Consider the following 20,582-nt stretch of genomic DNA (forward strand, 5'->3'; position numbering starts at 1 on the left):
GTCTTAAGGCTGCCCAACGATCACAAGAATCTTGCATTGAGCAGAAAATAGGCAAAAAAGAGAACCAGAATTTCAGTAATAATTTTATCACCTCATTTAATAGTGGAAACAAAAAAATCCGGGAGGTTTTGGATAAGCCTTGGCATATCCTGAAGAGCGATCCCTTTTTAAAGGCTGAGTTACCGGACAGACCAATTGTCACTTTCAGACGCTCTAAGTCTCTTAAAAATATTTTAGCACCAAGCAGATTAGGGAGCTCCACGGTACCTTGCTCTACCTTGCTCTACCCTGCTCTACCTTGCTCTACCTTGCTCTACCTTGCTCTACCCTGCTCTACCTTGCTCTACCTTGCTCTACCCTGCTCTACCTTGCTCTACCTTGCTCTACCTTGCTCTACCTTGCCCTACCTTGCTCTACCCTGCTCTACCTTGCTCTACCCTGCTCTACCTTGCTCTACCTTGCTCTACCTTGCTCTACCTTGCTCTACCCTGTTCTACCTTGCTCTACCCTGCTCTACCTTGCTCTACCTTGCTCTACCTTGCTCTACCCTGCTCTACCTTGCTCTACCTTGCTCTACCTTGCTCTACCCTGCTCTACCTTGCTCTACCTTGCTCTACCCTGCTCTACCTTGCTCTACCTTGCTCTACCTTGCTCTACCCTGCTCTACCTTGCTCTACCTTGCTCTACCCTGCTCTACCTTGCTCTACCTTGCTCTACCTTGCTCTACTCTGCTCTACCTTGCTCTACCTTGCTCTACCTTGCTCTACCCTGCTCTACCTTGCTCCCTAAGACTCTTGGTTCTTATAAATGTGGTCGTCAGCGTTGCATGTGTTGCACTAATATGGCTCACAAAGACACCACCTTTACATCCACAGTAACCAAGGAACCCTTTACTATTAGGAGCTCCTATGTAATCTATATGCTGGAATGTCCCTGCCATCTACAATATATTGGTCGCACAACACAATGCCTATGGACAAGGATCAATAACCATAGGTTCAATATGAATACGGGCTTTATGAAGCAGCGTCTCCCGTCACTTTTCTACCACACATAGCAGCCTACTTGGTAACATACTTATCCCACCTATAGAACAGAGTCCACTTAATGTCACTAATAGATTCAGTAAGCTGAAACAGCGTGAAAATTATTGGAGTTTTAAAATGAAGACCCTCCAACCAGATGGTCTGAATGATCTATCAGAATCAACCCTAGAGTAAAATCCTATTAGTGCGTTGTTACTATTGAAAGATCGTTACTTTGAAGTCCTATTCTTTTTTTCTCCTTTTACCAGTATTCTCATACAAATGATCAGTGGTCCCTCCTTCCGGTATGCCCACTGATACACTTACCACTTGGGTATAATTTATGGCACCCTGTTAGCCCTCCTTCCGGTATGCCCACTGATACATTTACCACTTGGGTATAATTTATGGCACCCTGTTAGCCCTCCTTCCGGTATGCCCACTGATACTCTTACCACTTGGTTATAATTTATGGCACCCTGTTAGCCCCCCTTCCGGTATGCCCACTGATACACTTACCACTTGGTTATAATTTATGGCACCCTGTTAGCCCTCCTTCCGGTATGCCCACTGATAGATTTACCACTTGGTTATAATTTATGGCACCCTGTTAGCCCTCCTTCCGGTATGCCCACTGATACACTTACCACTTGGTTATAATTTATGGCACCCTGTTAGCCCTCCTTCCGGTATGCCCACTGATACATTTACCACTTGGTTATAATTTATGGCACCCTGTTAGCCCTCCTTCCGGTATGCCCACTGTTACACTTACCACTTGGTTATAATTTATGGCACCCTGTTAGCCCTCCTTCAGGTATGCCCACTGATACATTTACCACTTGGTTATAATTTATGGCACCCTGTTAGCCCTCCTTCCGGTATGCCCACTGATACACTTACCACTTGGTTATAATTTATGGCACCCTGTTAGCCCTCCTTCCGGTATGCCCACTGATACACTTACCACTTGGTTATAATTTATGGCACCCTGTTAGCCCTCCTTCCGGTATGCCCACTGATACACTTACCACTTGGTTATAATTTATGGCACCCTGTTAGCCCTCCTTCCGGTATGCCCACTGATACATTTACCACTTGGTTATAATTTATGGCTCCCTGTTAGCCCTCCTTCCGGTATGCCCACTGATACATTTACCACTTGGTTATAATTTATGGCACCCTGTTAGCCCTCCTTCCGGCATGCCCACTGATACATTTACCACTTGGTTATAATTTATGGCACCCTGTTAGCCCTCCTTCCGGTATGCCCACTGATACATTTACCACTTGGTTATAATTTATGGCACCCTGTTAGCCCTCCTTTCCGGTATGCCCACTGATACACTTACCACTTGGTTATAATTTATGGCACCCTGTTAGCCCTCCTTCCGGTATGCCCACTGATACACTTACCACTTGGTTATAATTTATGGCACCCTGTTAGCCCTCCTTCCGGTATGCCCACTGATAAATTTACCACTTGGTTATAATTTATGGCACCCTGTTAGCCCTCCTTCCGGTATGCCCACTGATACACTTACCACTTGGTTATAATTTATGGCACCCTGTAAGCCCTCCTTCCGGTATGCCCACTGATACATTTACCACTTGGTTATAATTTATGGCACCCTGTTAGCCCTCCTTCCGGTATGCCCACTGATACACTTACCACTTGGTTATAATTTATGGCACCCTGTTAGCCCCCCTTCCGGTATGCCCACTGATACACTTACCACTTGGGTATAATTTATAGCACCCTGTTAGCCCTCCTTCCGGTATGCCCACTGATACACTTACCACTTGGTTATAATTTATGGCATCCTGTTAGCCCTCCTTCCGGTATGCCCACTGATACACTTACCACTTGGGTATAATTTATGGCACCCTGTTAGCCCTCCTTCCGGTATGCCCACTGATACATTTACCACTTGGGTATAATTTATGGCACCCTGTTAGCCCTCCTTCCGGTATGCCCACTGATACTCTTACCACTTGGTTATAATTTATGGCACCCTGTTAGCCCCCCTTCCGGTATGCCCACTGATACACTTACCACTTGGTTATAATTTATGGCACCCTGTTAGCCCTCCTTCCGGTATGCCCACTGATAGATTTACCACTTGGTTATAATTTATGGCACCCTGTTAGCCCTCCTTCCGGTATGCCCACTGTTACACTTACCACTTGGTTATAATTTATGGCACCCTGTTAGCCCTCCTTCCGGTATGCCCACTGATACATTTACCACTTGATTATAATTTATGGCACCCTGTTAGCCCTCATTCAGGTATGCCCACTGATACACTTACCACTTGGGTATAATTTATGGCACCCTGTTTGCCCTCCTTCCGGTATGCCCACTGATACACTTACCACTTGGTTATAATTTATGGCACCCTGTTAGCCCTCCTTCCGGTATGCCCACTGATACATTTACCACTTGGGTATAATTTATGGCACCCTGTTAGCCCTCCTTCCGGTATGCCCACTGATACACTTACCACTTGGTTATAATTTATGGCACCCTGTTAGCCCTCCTTCCGGTATGCCCACTGATACACTTACCACTTGGGTATAATTTATGGCACCCTGTTAGCCCTCCTTCCGGTATGCCCACTGATACATTTACCACTTGGGTATAATTTATGGCACCCTGTTAGCCCTCCTTCCGGTATGCCCACTGATACACTTACCACTTGGTTATAATTTATGGCACCCTGTTAGCCCTCCTTCCGGTATGCCCACTGATACATTTACCACTTGGTTATAATTTATGGCACCCTGTTAGCCCTCCTTCCGGTATGCCCACTGTTACACTTACCACTTGGTTATAATTTATGGCACCCTGTTAGCCCTCCTTCAGGTATGCCCACTGATACATTTACCACTTGGTTATAATTTATGGCACCCTGTTTGCCCTCCTTCCGGTATGCCCACTGATACACTTACCACTTGGTTATAATTTATGGCACCCTGTTAGCCCTCTTTCCGGTATGCCCACTGATACATTTACCACTTGGGTATAATTTATGGCACCCTGTTAGCCCTCCTTCCGGTATGCCCACTGATACACTTACCACTTGGTTATAATTTATGGCACCCTGTTAGCCCTCCTTCCGGTATGCCCACTGATACACTTACCACTTGGGTATAATTTATGGCACCCTGTTAGCCCTCCTTCCGGTATGCCCACTGATACATTTACCACTTGGGTATAATTTATGGCACCCTGTTAGCCCTCCTTCCGGTATGCCCACTGATACACTTACCACTTGGTTATAATTTATGGCACCCTGTTAGCCCTCCTTCCGGTATGCCCACTGATACATTTACCACTTGGTTATAATTTATGGCACCCTGTTAGCCCTCCTTCCGGTATGCCCACTGTTACACTTACCACTTGGTTATAATTTATGGCACCCTGTTAGCCCTCCTTCAGGTATGCCCACTGATACATTTACCACTTGGTTATAATTTATGGCACCCTGTTAGCCCTCCTTCCGGTATGCCCACTGATACACTTACCACTTGGTTATAATTTATGGCACCCTGTTAGCCCTCCTTCCGGTATGCCCACTGATACACTTACCACTTGGTTATAATTTATGGCACCCTGTTAGCCCTCCTTCTGGTATGCCCACTGATACACTTACCACTTGGTTATAATTTATGGCACCCTGTTAGCCCTCCTTCCGGTATGCCCACTGATACATTTACCACTTGGTTATAATTTATGGCTCCCTGTTAGCCCTCCTTCCGGTATGCCCACTGATACATTTACCACTTGGTTATAATTTATGGCACCCTGTTAGCCCTCCTTCCGGCATGCCCACTGATACATTTACCACTTGGTTATAATTTATGGCACCCTGTTAGCCCTCCTTCCGGTATGCCCACTGATACATTTACCACTTGGTTATAATTTATGGCACCCTGTTAGCCCTCCTTCCGGTATGCCCACTGATACACTTACCACTTGGTTATAATTTATGGCACCCTGTTAGCCCTCCTTCCGGTATGCCCACTGATACACTTACCACTTGGTTATAATTTATGGCACCCTGTTAGCCCTCCTTCCGGTATGCCCACTGATAAATTTACCACTTGGTTATAATTTATGGCACCCTGTTAGCCCTCCTTCCGGTATGCCCACTGATACACTTACCACTTGGTTATAATTTATGGCACCCTGTAAGCCCTCCTTCCGGTATGCCCACTGATACATTTACCACTTGGTTATAATTTATGGCACCCTGTTAGCCCTCCTTCCGGTATGCCCACTGATACATTTACCACTTGGGTATAATTTATGGCACCCTGTTAGCCCTCCTTCCGGTATGCCCACTGATACTCTTACCACTTGGTTATAATTTATGGCACCCTGTTAGCCCCCCTTCCGGTATGCCCACTGATACACTTACCACTTGGTTATAATTTATGGCACCCTGTTAGCCCTCCTTCCGGTATGCCCACTGTTACACTTACCACTTGGTTATAATTTATGGCACCCTGTTAGCCCTCCTTCCGGTATGCCCACTGATACATTTACCACTTGATTATAATTTATGGCACCCTGTTAGCCCTCATTCAGGTATGCCCACTGATACACTTACCACTTGGGTATAATTTATGGCACCCTGTTAGCCCTCCTTCCGGTATGCCCACTGATACATTTACCACTTGGGTATAATTTATGGCACCCTGTTAGCCCTCCTTCCGGTATGCCCACTGATACACTTACCACTTGGTTATAATTTATGGCACCCTGTTAGCCCTCCTTCCGGTATGCCCACTGATACATTTACCACTTGGTTATAATTTATGGCACCCTGTTAGCCCTCCTTCCGGTATGCCCACTGTTACACTTACCACTTGGTTATAATTTATGGCACCCTGTTAGCCCTCCTTCAGGTATGCCCACTGATACATTTACCACTTGGTTATAATTTATGGCACCCTGTTAGCCCTCCTTCCGGTATGCCCACTGATACACTTACCACTTGGTTATAATTTATGGCACCCTGTTAGCCCTCCTTCCGGTATGCCCACTGATACACTTACCACTTGGTTATAATTTATGGCACCCTGTTAGCCCTCCTTCTGGTATGCCCACTGATACACTTACCACTTGGTTATAATTTATGGCACCCTGTTAGCCCTCCTTCCGGTATGCCCACTGATACATTTACCACTTGGTTATAATTTATGGCACCCTGTTAGCCCTCCTTCCGGTATGCCCACTGATACATTTACCACTTGGTTATAATTTATGGCACCCTGTTAGCCCTCCTTCCGGTATGCCCACTGATACATTTACCACTTGGTTATAATTTATGGCACCCTGTTAGCCCCCCTTCCAGTATGCCCACTGATACACTTACCACTTGGTTATAATTTATGGCACCCTGTTAGCCCTCCTTCCGGTATGCCCACTGATACATTTACCACTTGGTTATAATTTATGGCACCCTGTTAGCCCTCCTTCCGGTATGCCCACTGTTACACTTACCACTTGGTTATAATTTATGGCACCCTGTTAGCCCTCCTTCCGGTATGCCCACTGATACATTTACCACTTGATTATAATTTATGGCACCCTGTTAGCCCTCATTCAGGTATGCCCACTGATACACTTACCACTTGGGTATAATTTATGGCACCCTGTTAGCCCTCCTTCCGGTATGCCCACTGATACATTTACCACTTGGTTATAATTTATGGCACCCTGTTAGCCCTCCTTCCGGTATGCCCACTGTTACACTTACCACTTGGTTATAATTTATGGCACCCTGTTAGCCCTCCTTCCGGTATGCCCACTGATACATTTACCACTTGATTATAATTTATGGCACCCTGTTAGCCCTCCTTCCGGTATGCCCACTGATACACTTACCACTTGGGTATAATTTATGGCACCCTGTTAGCCCTCCTTCCGGTATGCCCACTGATACACTTACCACTTGGTTATAATTTATGGCACCCTGTTAGCCCTCATTCAGGTATGCCCACTGATACACTTACCACTTGGGTATAATTTATGGCACCCTGTTAGCCCTCCTTCCGGTATGCCCACTGATACACTTACCACTTGGTTATAATTTATGGCACCCTGTTAGCCCTCCTTCCGGTATGCCCACTGATACATTTACCACTTGGGTATAATTTATGGCACCCTGTTAGCCCTCCTTCCGGTATGCCCACTGATACACTTACCACTTGGTTATAATTTATGGCACCCTGTTAGCCCTCCTTCCGGTATGCCCACTGATACACTTACCACTTGGGTATAATTTATGGCACCCTGTTAGCCCTCCTTCCGGTATGCCCACTGATACATTTACCACTTGGGTATAATTTATGGCACCCTGTTAGCCCTCCTTCCGGTATGCCCACTGATACACTTACCACTTGGGTATAATTTATGACACCCTGTTAGCCCTCCTTCCGGTATGCCCACTGATACATTTACCACTTGGTTATAATTTATGGCACCCTGTTAGCCCTCCTTCCGGTATGCCCACTGATACATTTACCACTTGGTTATAATTTATGGCACCCTGTTAGCCCTCCTTCCGGTATGCCCACTGATACACTTACCACTTGGTTATAATTTATGGCACCCTGTTAGCCCTCCTTCCGGTATGCCCACTGATACACTTACCACTAGGGTATAATTTATGGCACCCTGTTAGCCCTCCTTCCGGTATGCCCACTGATACATTTACCACTTGGTTATAATTAATGGCACCCTGTTAGCCCTCCTTCCGGTATGCCCACTGATACACTTACCACTTGGTTATAATTTATAGCACCCTGTTAGCCCTCCTTCCGGTATGCCCACTGATACATTTACCACTTGGGTATAATTTATGGCACCCTGTTAGCCCTCCTTCAGGTATGCCCACTGATGCACTTACCACTTGGTTATAATTTATGGCACCCTGTTAGCCCTCCTTCCGGTATGCCCACTGATACATTTACCACTTGGGTATAATTTATGGCACCCTGTTAGCCCTCCTTCAGGTATGCCCACTGATACACTTACCACTTGGGTATAATTTATGGCACCCTGTTAGCCCTCCTTCCGGTATGCCCACTGATACACTTACCACTTGGTTATAATTTATGGCACCCTGTTAGCCCTCCTTCCGGTATGCCCACTGATACACTTACCACTTGGGTATAATTTATGGCACTCTGTTAGCCCTCCTTCCGGTATGCCCACTGATACACTTACCACTTGGTTATAATTTATGGCACTCTGTTAGCCCTCCTTCCGGTATGCCCACTGATACACTTACCACTTGGTTATAATTTATGGCACCCTGTTAGCCCTCCTTCCGGTATGCCCACTGATACACTTACCACTTGGTTATAATTTATGGCACCCTGTTAGCCCTCCTTCCGGTATGCCCACTGATACACTTACCATTTGGGTATAATTTATGGCACTCTGTTAGCCCTCCTTCCGGTATGCCCACTGATACACTTACCACTTGGTTATAATTTATGGCACCCTGTTAGCCCTCTTTCCGATATGCCCACTGATACACTTACCACTTGGTTATAATTTATGGCACCCTGTTAGCCCTCTTTCCGATATGCCCACTGATACACTTACCACTTGGTTATAATTTATGGTACTCTGTTAGCCCTCCTTCCGGTATGCCCACTGATACACTTACCACTTGGTTATAATTTATGGCACCCTGTTAGCCCTCCTTCCCGTATGCCCACTGATACACTTACCACTTGGGTATAATTTATGGCACCCTGTTAGCCCTCCTTCCGGTATGCCCACTGATACACTTACCACTTGGGTATAATTTATGGCACCCTGTTAGCCCTCCTTCCGGTATGCCCACTGATACACTTACCACTTGGGTATAATTTATGGCACCCTGTTAGCCCTCCTTCCGGTATGCCCACTGATACATTTACCACTTGGTTATAATTTATGGCACCCTGTTAGCCCTCCTTCCGGTATGCCCACTGTTACACTTACCACTTGGTTATAATTTATGGCACCCTGTTAGCCCTCCTTCCGGTATGCCCACTGATACATTTACCACTTGATTATAATTTATGGCACCCTGTTAGCCCTCATTCAGGTATGCCCACTGATACACTTACCACTTGGGTATAATTTATGGCACCCTGTTAGCCCTCCTTCCGGTATGCCCACTGATACACTTACCACTTGGTTATAATTTATGGCACCCTGTTAGCCCTCCTTCCGGTATGCCCACTGATACATTTACCACTTGGGTATAATTTATGGCACCCTGTTAGCCCTCCTTCCGGTATGCCCACTGATACACTTACCACTTGGTTATAATTTATGGCACCCTGTTAGCCCTCCTTCCGGTATGCCCACTGATACACTTACCACTTGGGTATAATTTATGGCACCCTGTTAGCCCTCCTTCCGGTATGCCCCTTGATACATTTACCACTTGGGTATAATTTATGGCACCCTGTTAGCCCTCCTTCCGGTATGCCCACTGATACACTTACCACTTGGGTATAATTTATGACACCCTGTTAGCCCTCCTTCCGGTATGCCCACTGATACATTTACCACTTGGTTATAATTTATGGCACCCTGTTAGCCCTCCTTCCGGTATGCCCACTGATACATTTACCACTTGGTTATAATTTATGGCACCCTGTTAGCCCTCCTTCCGGTATGCCCACTGATACACTTACCACTTGGGTATAATTTATGGCACCCTGTTAGCCCTCCTTCCGGTATGCCCACTGATACACTTACCACTTGGTTATAATTTATGGCACCCTGTTAGCCCTCCTTCCGGTATGCCCACTGATACACTTACCACTAGGGTATAATTTATGGCACCCTGTTAGCCCTCCTTCCGGTATGCCCACTGATACATTTACCACTTGGTTATAATTAATGGCACCCTGTTAGCCCTCCTTCCGGTATGCCCACTGATACACTTACCACTTGGTTATAATTTATAGCACCCTGTTAGCCCTCCTTCCGGTATGCCCACTGATACACTTACCACTTGGTTATAATTTATGGCACCCTGTTAGCCCTCCTTCCGGTATGCCCACTGATACACTTACCACTTGGTTATAATTTATGGCACCCTGTTAGCCCTCCTTCCGGTATGCCCACTGATGCACTTACCACTTGGTTATAATTTATGGCACCCTGTTAGCCCTCCTTCCGGTATGCCCACTGATACATTTACCACTTGGGTATAATTTATGGCACCCTGTTAGCCCTCCTTCAGGTATGCCCACTGATACACTTACCACTTGGGTATAATTTATGGCACCCTGTTAGCCCTCCTTCCGGTATGCCCACTGATACACTTACCACTTGGTTATAATTTATGGCACCCTGTTAGCCCTCCTTCCGGTATGCCCACTGATACATTTACCACTTGGTTATAATTTATGGCACCCTGTTAGCCCTCCTTCCGGTATGCCCACTGTTACACTTACCACTTGGTTATAATTTATGGCACCCTGTTAGCCCTCCTTCCGGTATGCCCACTGATACATTTACCACTTGATTATAATTTATGGCACCCTGTTAGCCCTCCTTCCGGTATGCCCACTGATACACTTACCACTTGGTTATAATTTATGGCACCCTGTTAGCCCTCCTTCCGGTATGCCCACTGATACACTTACCATTTGGGTATAATTTATGGCACTCTGTTAGCCCTCCTTCCGGTATGCCCACTGATACACTTACCACTTGGTTATAATTTATGGCACCCTGTTAGCCCTCCTTCCGGTATGCCCACTGATACACTTACCACTTGGGTATAATTTATGGCACCCTGTTAGCCCTCCTTTTAGTTTTATGAATAATTTCAGCTTTCCGATTTTCCGGTTTTCTTTTGCCGTAATGAGTCTATTATGCCGCTTTTTTTGTGTATTATTGTATTTTTTTAAATGTAATTTTATTATATATTTATAACTTTTATTGCTCACAATTTTTATTTACTAACCGTTTTAATGAATTTTTATAATGTCGTTTTTTGCTGTATGATGTCTTTTCGTCCAGTTTCTACATGTGCCGATACTGTTTTCTTACTAAATATATAATTGTACATTCGCTGTACTTTGCTACTCACACGGGGTATTTTGCCGAGTTTTTTGACGCGGAAACCGCGTCGCAAAACTCGGCAAAAACGGCCCGAGAACGCCTCCCATTGATTTCAATGGGAGGCGTCGGCGTCTTTTTCCCGCGAGCAGTAAAACTGCCTCGCAGGAAAAAGAAGCGACATGCCCTATCTTCGGGCGCTTCCGCCTCTGACCTCCCATTGACTTCAATGGGAGGCAGGAGAAAGCGTATTTCTCGCTGTTTTATGCCCGCGGCGCTCAATGGCTGCGGGCAAAAAACGGCGCGATAATCGCCGCGAAAATCGGCGTGCAGGGAGAGGAATATCTGCCTCAAAGTTGCAAACGGAATTTTGAGGCAGATATTCCTCCCCCAAAATACTCCGTGTGAACATAGCCTAATAGTTTGTTTAGTTGGACACCTTACTGATGTCCTCTCATTTAGCATCCAAATGGATGCATTGTGTGCATCCATGTGAACGTTGCTGCTCTTTGCATCCAAATGGAGGTTACTCTGGCATCCTAATGGATGTCTCTATGTTTAGCATCCTTTTGGATGTTTTGTACGCCGTGTTTTAAATGTGCTTCATCATATTATTATGTCATTTTTGCGGATACTTAATATTTTTTGCTTTAGTATTGTAAGATATTGTTTTCCTTCTTTTATATGTTTAACTACTCATTGCTTTTGCGAATATTTATATTTTAAATCCAAACCTTGACCTATGACGTCATTGGAGCACTCTGACCTCGGTCACATTGGCGGGTGTTTTTCCTTAATAGTATGGTTATTTAAGCAGTGAACTTTGTATGTTTTTTCAATGGCCTGATGAAGATGCCGGTGCGGCATTGAAACGCGTAGCCTCATTATATTAATAAATCTTTATAATATTTTCTCTCGTATTACTCATCATTACTCATGTATTGATGTGTTAACTGAAGTGCAGCAGCGCCCGTGGAGACTCCTTTTTCTTGCAAACCCAGCATACCTCTTGCGTTTTTTTCTTTCGAAACACCGGCCTTGAGTCCTGGCAGCAGCAGCACCTATATTTCTCATTGCCTATTATCATCTTACACCAGGTTAGTAGCATTGCAATTATATACTACTCCTTGCCTGGGTAATCTGCACTATGTGGCGCCGTGTTTTCTGTTTTTCCATATCTTTCTCAGAAGGATTGATCGTGAACCATTGGCGGGAGTCAGGGCTAGCCTGGTAGGGCTAGAGGACGCTCAGAGGGTGGTTGCGTACGCGGACGACGTCTCCATCTTTGTCTCCTTGAAAGGGGAGGCAGAATGGGTGATGTCGTAAGTGGAACGTTACTCGCTGGCATCTGGGTCCAAGATCAACCGGGATAAGTGCAAAAGTCTCTGGCTGGGAGGAGGAGGTCCTGGTTTTGGCCTCCTGGACACCCTTCCAGAGCCTCAAGGGTCTGCTAAAATTTTAGGAGTGGAATTTGGCCCAGGTGATTACCCCAAGAAAAACTGGGAGGATAGGCTGAATCTAGTTGCGCAGAAGGTCGACCAATGGAAGGGTTGGTCCTTAACCCTGAGGGAAAGGGTTCACTTGGCCAAGGCCTACCTGGTGCCCATGTTGCTTTACCTGGGCAGTGTGTGCATTCTGCCAGAACCTCTCTGGACTCGAGTATACAGCCTGTTCTTCCAGCTGTTATGGGGGAACAGGCTTAACCTAATCAAGGGGGAGGTTACTTACCTACCAAGGACACTAGGCGGGTTAGGTATGGTTAACCCGGTGGGTTCCTGAGGTGTTTTCTTCACTTTTGCAGTTTCTGACTCTATATCTTCAGCCTCTTCAGACCCTTTGTGACCCGATTACACCCAGCTAAAACCACAGATTACGTGATAAGGTGGTGCCATCACGTCAGTAACTCCCTACACCTGGGCATTGTGTACACCAACGGAACTGTCTACCCCCCACAATGAATACAACACAGAGAACCATCTGCTACTAATGACGGACTGTGCGCTGCTAGTAGATGGATCTGGGCAGGTCCCCATAAGGCCGGCACACAGGGGTTCAAAGATTTATAGGAAACCATAATTTAATATTGATGTATTCATATATACAAGTGAGAAATTTACATTGGAAAGTAAAACAAACCAGATATTCTCTGTATAATAAACCAATCAGACAAATAAAACACTTGTCATCTTCAATGCAAATCTGCAGTGAATCCTGGGACCTCCTGTCCAACAGAGCCGTCAATTCAGCTTGAAAAATAGAAGTTTTCCTTAAAGACCAAAGGAGACTGTTTATATAGAGTTCGTGGAGACGTAGAAACGGACGTAATGAAAAAATTCTCTACCAAATAGCGATGCCCGTCTGGACTGAAAAAGAAGAGTCAGGACCAACTAAAGGAAGAAGATCTGTCAGAAGGAAAATCCTGAGGAAATTGCACTTGTGTCGTGGCAGATGGAGATTCTGAGACGTCTCTGGGCAGATCAACAATAGGACAATGTCTGGTGAAGGAACAGAAGAAAACATGCACTACACTAATTGTATCCAAAACGGGGTTCATGTGGAAAGGAGCATCCGCTGTACATCCCCCGCCGGTAGAACCTTCTCAGCAGAACACTTCAGGTGTGTGGATGCAAAGCTCCGGGGGCCACAGTCCTAGAATCTGCGAGGACACCAGTGAGTATGAAGAACAATCCTGCACTTATCTTCATTCATCCTCCTCCACCTCCAGTGGCAGCACAACAGCTTCTCCCTGCGAGCAGTCACTGAAGAAGCGCAGCAACGTGCTGTACAGATGGAAGCGATTCTTATCAGACAGAATGCTGTGACCTTCATCAGGATAAATCTACAGGGAAAAGACAAATGTTTATGAAAAACGAAGACGAGGCGGTGCAGTGCGTAATTATCATCATCTTCATCATCACTATCTTCATCTTCATCATCACTATCTTCATCATCACTATCTTCATCATCATCACTATCTTCATCATCATCATCATCATCACTATCTTCATCATCATTATAAATCATCACCACTATCTTCATCATCATTATAAATAATCATCACCATCTTCATCATCATCACTATCTTCATCATCATTATAAATCATCATCATCATCACTATCTTTATCATCATCACTATCTTCATCATCATCACTATCTTCATCATCATCACTATCTTCATCATCATTATAAATCATCATCACTATCTTCATCATCATTATAAATCATCATCATCATCACTATCTTTATCATCATTATAAATCATCAACATCATCATCATCACTATCTTCATCATCATCACTATCTTCATCATCATCATCATCACTATCTTCATCATCATCATCACTATCTTCATCATCATTATAAATCATCATCACTATCTTCATCATCATCATCATCATCATCATCACTATCTTCATCATCATCATCACTATCTTCATCATCATTATAAATCATCATCACCATCTTCATCATCATCATAAATCATCATCATCATCATCATCACCACTATCTTTATCATCATTATAAATCATCATCATCATCATCACTATCTTTATCATCACCATCTTCATTACTATCTTCATCATCATTATAAATCATCATCATCACCATCTTCATCATCATCATAAATCATCATCATCATCATCATCATCACTATCTTTATCATCATTATAAATCATCATCATCATCACTATCTTTATCATCATTATAAATCATCATCACCATCTAAATTGGAATCTTCCACATTTATAAACGTAAAGATAAATTCTGTAAAATTTAGGATTTTGGTAGAGGATTCTTCTAAAAATAAAATTAACGATAAAGATAACACAGTGCAGATGAAGAGGCAGCAGAGAGTACAGGGGAGCAGCTTACCTGGACCGTGTGGGTTCACCCCAACCTTGATGAGCTGTTTGATCAGTTCTGCTGAATGCTGGAAATGGACCTTTGCTGAAGAGACATCAGTGAGATGGAGAAAAGATTACAATATCCTGATATGCGAATCTTCCAACCCTTAACCCTAACCCTTACTCTACTAATACTAACCCTAACTCTACACACTACTAATACTAACCCTAACTCTACCCCTACTAATACTAACCCTAACTCTACCCCTACTAATACTAACCCTAACTCTACCCCTACTAATACTAACCCTAACTCTACCCCTACTAATACTAACCCTAACTCTACACTCTACTAATATTAACCCTAACTCTACCCCTACTAATACTAACTATAACTCTACCCCTACTAATACTAACCCTAACTCTACACTCTACTAATACTAACCCTAACTCTACACTCTACTAATATTAACCCTAACTCTACCCCTACTAATACTAACCCTAACTCTACCCCTACTAATACTAACCCTAACTCTACACACTACTAATACTAACCCTAACTCTACCCCTACTAATACTAACCCTAACTCTACCCCTACTAATACTAACCCTTACTCTACTAATACTAACCCTAACTCTACCCCTACTAATACTAACCCTAACTCTACACACTACTAATACTAACCCTAACTCTACCCCTACTAATACTAACCCTTACTCTACTAATACTAACCCTAACTCTACACACTACTAATACTAACCCTAACTCTACCCCTACTAATACTAACCCTAACTCTACACACTACTAATACTAACCCTAACTCTACCCCTACTAATACTAACCCTAACCCTTACTCTACTAATACTAACCCTAACTCTACACACTACTAATACTAACCCTAACTCTACCCCTACTAATACTAAACTTAACTCTATACACTACTAATACTAAACCTAACTCTACCCCTACTAATACTAAACTTAACTCTATACACTACTAATACTAAACCTAACTCTACCCCTACTAATACTAACCCTAACTCTACCCCTACTAATACTAACCCTAACTCTACCCCTACTAATACTAACCCTAACTCTACCCCTAATACTAACCCTAACTCTACCCCTACTAATACTAACCCTAACTCTACCCCTACTAATACTAACCCTTACTCTACTAATACTAACCCTAACTCTACCCCTACTAATACTAACCCTAACTCTACCCCTACTAATACTAACCCTAACTCTACACACTACTAATACTAACCCTAACTCTACACTCTACTAATACTAACCCTAACTCTACCCCTACTAATACTAACCCTAACCCTAACTCTACCCTCTACTAATACTAACCCTAACTCTACCCCTACTAATACTAACCCTAACTCTACCCCTACTAATACTAACCCTAACTCTAACCCCTACTAATACTAACCCTTACTCTACTAATACTAACCCTAACTCTACCCCTACTAATACTAACCCTAACTCTACCCCTACTAATACTAACCCTAACTCTACCATACTAATACTAACCCTAACTCTACACACTAATTCTAACCCTAACTCTACCCCATCTAATACTAACCCTAACTCTACACACTACTAATTCTAACCCTAACTCTACCCTTACTATACTAACCCTAACTCTACTAATACTAACCCTAACTCTACCCCTAGTAACCCTAACTCTTACTCTACTAATACTAACCCTAACTCTACCCCTACTAATACTAACCCTAACTCTACTAATACTAACCCTAACTCTACCCCTACTAATACTAACCCTACTCTACACACTATTAATCTAACCCTAACTCTACACACTACTAATACAAACCCTAACTCTACCCCTACTAATACTAACTCTAACTCTACTAATACTAACCCTAACTCTTACTCTACTAATACTAACCCTAACCCTTACTCTACTAATACTAACCCTAACTCTACCCCTAATACTATCCTAACTCTACCCCTACTAATACTAACCCTAACTCTATACACTACTAATACTAACTCTACACACTACTAATTCTAACTCTACACTCTACTAATACTAACCCTAACTCTACACACTACGAATACTAACCCTAACTCTACTAATACTAACCCTAACCCTACACACTACTAATACTAACCCTAACTCTACACACTACTAATACTAACCCTAACTCTACACACTACTAATACTATCCCAAACTCTACACACTAATAATCTAACCCTAACTCTAAACACTACTAATACTAACCCTAACTCTACACACTACTAATACTAACCCTAACTCTACCCCTACAAAACTAACCCTAACTCTACTAATAATAACCCTAACCCTTACTCTACTAATACTAACCCTAACTCTACCCATACTAATACTAACCCTAACTCTACACACTACTAATACTAACTCTACTAATACTAACCCTAACTCTACCCCTACTAATACTAACCCTAACTCTACACACTACTGATACTAACCCTAACTCTACACACTACTAATACTAACCCTACCCTTACTCTACTAATATCAACCCTAACTCTACTAATACTAACCCTAACTCTACCCCTACTAATACGAATCCTAACCCTAACTCTAACCCTACTAATACCCTAACTCTACTAATACTAACCCTAACCCTTACTCTACTAATACTAACCCTAACTCTACCCATACTAATACTAACCCTAACTCTACACACTACTAATACTAACCCTAACTCTACATACTACTAATACTAACCCTAACTCTACCCCTACTAACACTAATCCTACTCTACACACTACTAATACTAACCCTAACTCTACACACTACTATACTAACCCTAACTCTACCCCTACTAACCCTAACTCTACCCCTACTAATACGAATCCTAACCCTAACCCTACTAATACTAACCCTAACTCTACCCTACTAACCCTAACTCTACACACTACTAATACTAACCCTACACTCTACTAAAACTAACCCTAACTCTACACACTACTAATACTAACCCTAACCCTTACTCTACTAATACTAACCCTAACCCTTTACTAATACTAACCCTAACTCTACCCCTACTAATACGAATCCTAAGACTAACCTACTAATACTAACCCTAACTCTACCCCTAATACTAACCCTAACTCTACCCCTAATACTAACCCTAACTCTACCCCTACTAATACTAACCCTAACTCTACCCCTACTAATACTAACCTAACTCACCCACTACTAATCCTAACCATAACTCTACCCCTACTAATACTAATCCTAACTCTAACCCTACTAATCCTAACTCTTCCCCTACTAATACTTACCCTAACTCTTACCCCTACTAATACTAACCTTAACTCTACACACTACGAATACTAACCCTACTAATACTAACCCTAACTCTACACTCTACTAATACTAACCCTACCCCTACTAATACTAACCGTAACTCTACCCCTACTAATACTAACCCTAACTCTTCCCCTACTAATACTTACCCTAGCTCCACCCCTACTAATACTAACCCTAACTCTACCCCTACTAATACTAATCCTAACTCTACCCCTACTAATACTAACTCTACACACTACTTATACTAACCCTAACTCTACTAATACTAACCCTAACTCTACCCCTACTAATACTAACCCTAACTCTTACTCTACTAATACTAACCCTAACTCTACCCCTACTAATACTAACTATAACTCTACCTCTACTAATACTAATCCTAACTCTACCCCTTACTAATACTAACCCTAACTCTACCCCTACTAATACTAACTATAACTCTACCCCTACTAATACTAACCCTAACTCTACCCCTACTAATACTAACTCTACACACTACTTATACTAACCCTAACTCTACTAATACTAACCCTAACTCTACCCCTACTAATACTACCCTAACTCTTACTCTACTAATACTAACCCTAACTCTACCCCTACTAATACTAACTATAACTCTACCTCTACTAATACTAACCCCTAACTCTAAACACTACTAATACTAACCCTAACTCTACCCCTACTAATACTAACCCTAACTCTACCCCTACTAATACTAACTATAACTCTACCCCTACTAATCCTAACTCTACCCCTACTAATACTAACTCTACACACTACTTAAACTAACCCTAACTCTACTAATACTAACCCTAACTCTACCCCTACTAATACTAAACCTAACTCTACCCCTACTAATACTAACCCTAACTCTACCCCTACTAATACTAACTCTACACACTACTTATACTAACCTTAACTCTACTAATACTAACCCTAACTCTACCCCTACTAATACTAACCCTAACTCTACCCTCTACTAACTAACCCTAACTCTACCCCTACTAATACTAACCCTAACTCTACCCCTACTAATACTAACCCTAACTCTTACTCTACTAATACTAACCCTAACTCTACCCCTACTAATACTAACCCTAACTCTACCCCTACTAATACTAACTATAACTCTACCCCTACTAATACTAATCCTAACTCTACCCCTACTAATACTAACTCTACACACTACTTATACTAACCCTAACTCTACTAATACTAACCCTAACTCTACCCCTACTAATACTAACCCTAACTCTACCCCTACTAATACTAACTATAACTCTACTAATACTAACCCTAACTCTACTAATACTAACCCTAACTCTACCCCTACTAATACTAACCCTAACTCCACCCCTACTAATACTAAACCTAACTCTACCCCTACTAATACTAATCCTAACTCTACCCCTACTAATACTAACCCTAACTCTACCCCTACTAATACTAACTCTACACACTACTTATACTAACCTTAACTCTACTAATACTAACCCTAACTCTACCCTACTAATACTAACCCTAACTCTACCCTCTACTAATACTAACCCTAACTCTACCCCTACTAATACTAACCCTAACTCTACCCCTACTAATACTAACCCTAACTCTACCCCTACTAATACTAACCCTAACTCTTACTCTACTAATACTAACCCTAACTCTACCCCTACTAATACTAACCCTAACTCTACCCCTACTAATACTAACTATAACTCTACCCCTACTAATACTAATCCTAACTCTACCCCTACTAATACTAACTCTACACACTACTTATACTAACCCTAACTCTACTAATACTAACCCTAACTCTACCCCTACTAATACTAACCCTAACTCTACCCCTACTAATACTAACTATAACTCTACTAAATACTAACCCTAACTCTACTAATACTAACCCTAACTCTACCCCTACTAATACTAACCCTAACTCCACCCCTACTAATACTAAACCTAACTCTACCCCTACTAATACTAATCCTAACTCTACCCCTACTAATACTAACCCTAACTCTACCCCTACTAATACTAACTCTACACACTACTTATACTAACCTTAACTCTACTAATACTAACCCTAACTCTACCCCTACTAATACTAACCCTAACTCTACCCTCTACTAATACTAACCCTAACTCTACCCCTACTAATACTAACCCTAACTCTACCCCTACTAATACTAACCCTAACTCTTACTCTACTAATACTAACCCTAACTCTACCCCTACTAATTCTAACCCTAACTCTACCCCTACTAATACTAACTATAACTCTACCCC

General features: G+C 42.8%; 1 protein-coding gene across 1 annotated transcript in view; it reads right to left on the reverse strand.

The window, feature by feature from the left end:
• Nucleotides 1-13,174: 13,174 nt before the first annotated feature.
• DPP10 (dipeptidyl peptidase like 10) overlaps nt 13,175-20,582 on the reverse strand; it is a 285,774-nt gene continuing 278,366 nt past the window's right edge. The window contains 3 exon segments of the mRNA XM_075831017.1: nt 13,175-13,954; nt 14,990-15,001; nt 15,003-15,064. Coding sequence (XP_075687132.1) covers nt 13,817-13,954; nt 14,990-15,001; nt 15,003-15,064 — 212 coding nt within the window. The 3' untranslated portion in view covers nt 13,175-13,816.

Source organism: Rhinoderma darwinii, chromosome 6 (assembly GCF_050947455.1).
Source record: "Rhinoderma darwinii isolate aRhiDar2 chromosome 6, aRhiDar2.hap1, whole genome shotgun sequence".
Lineage (NCBI taxonomy): Eukaryota > Metazoa > Chordata > Amphibia > Anura > Rhinodermatidae > Rhinoderma > Rhinoderma darwinii.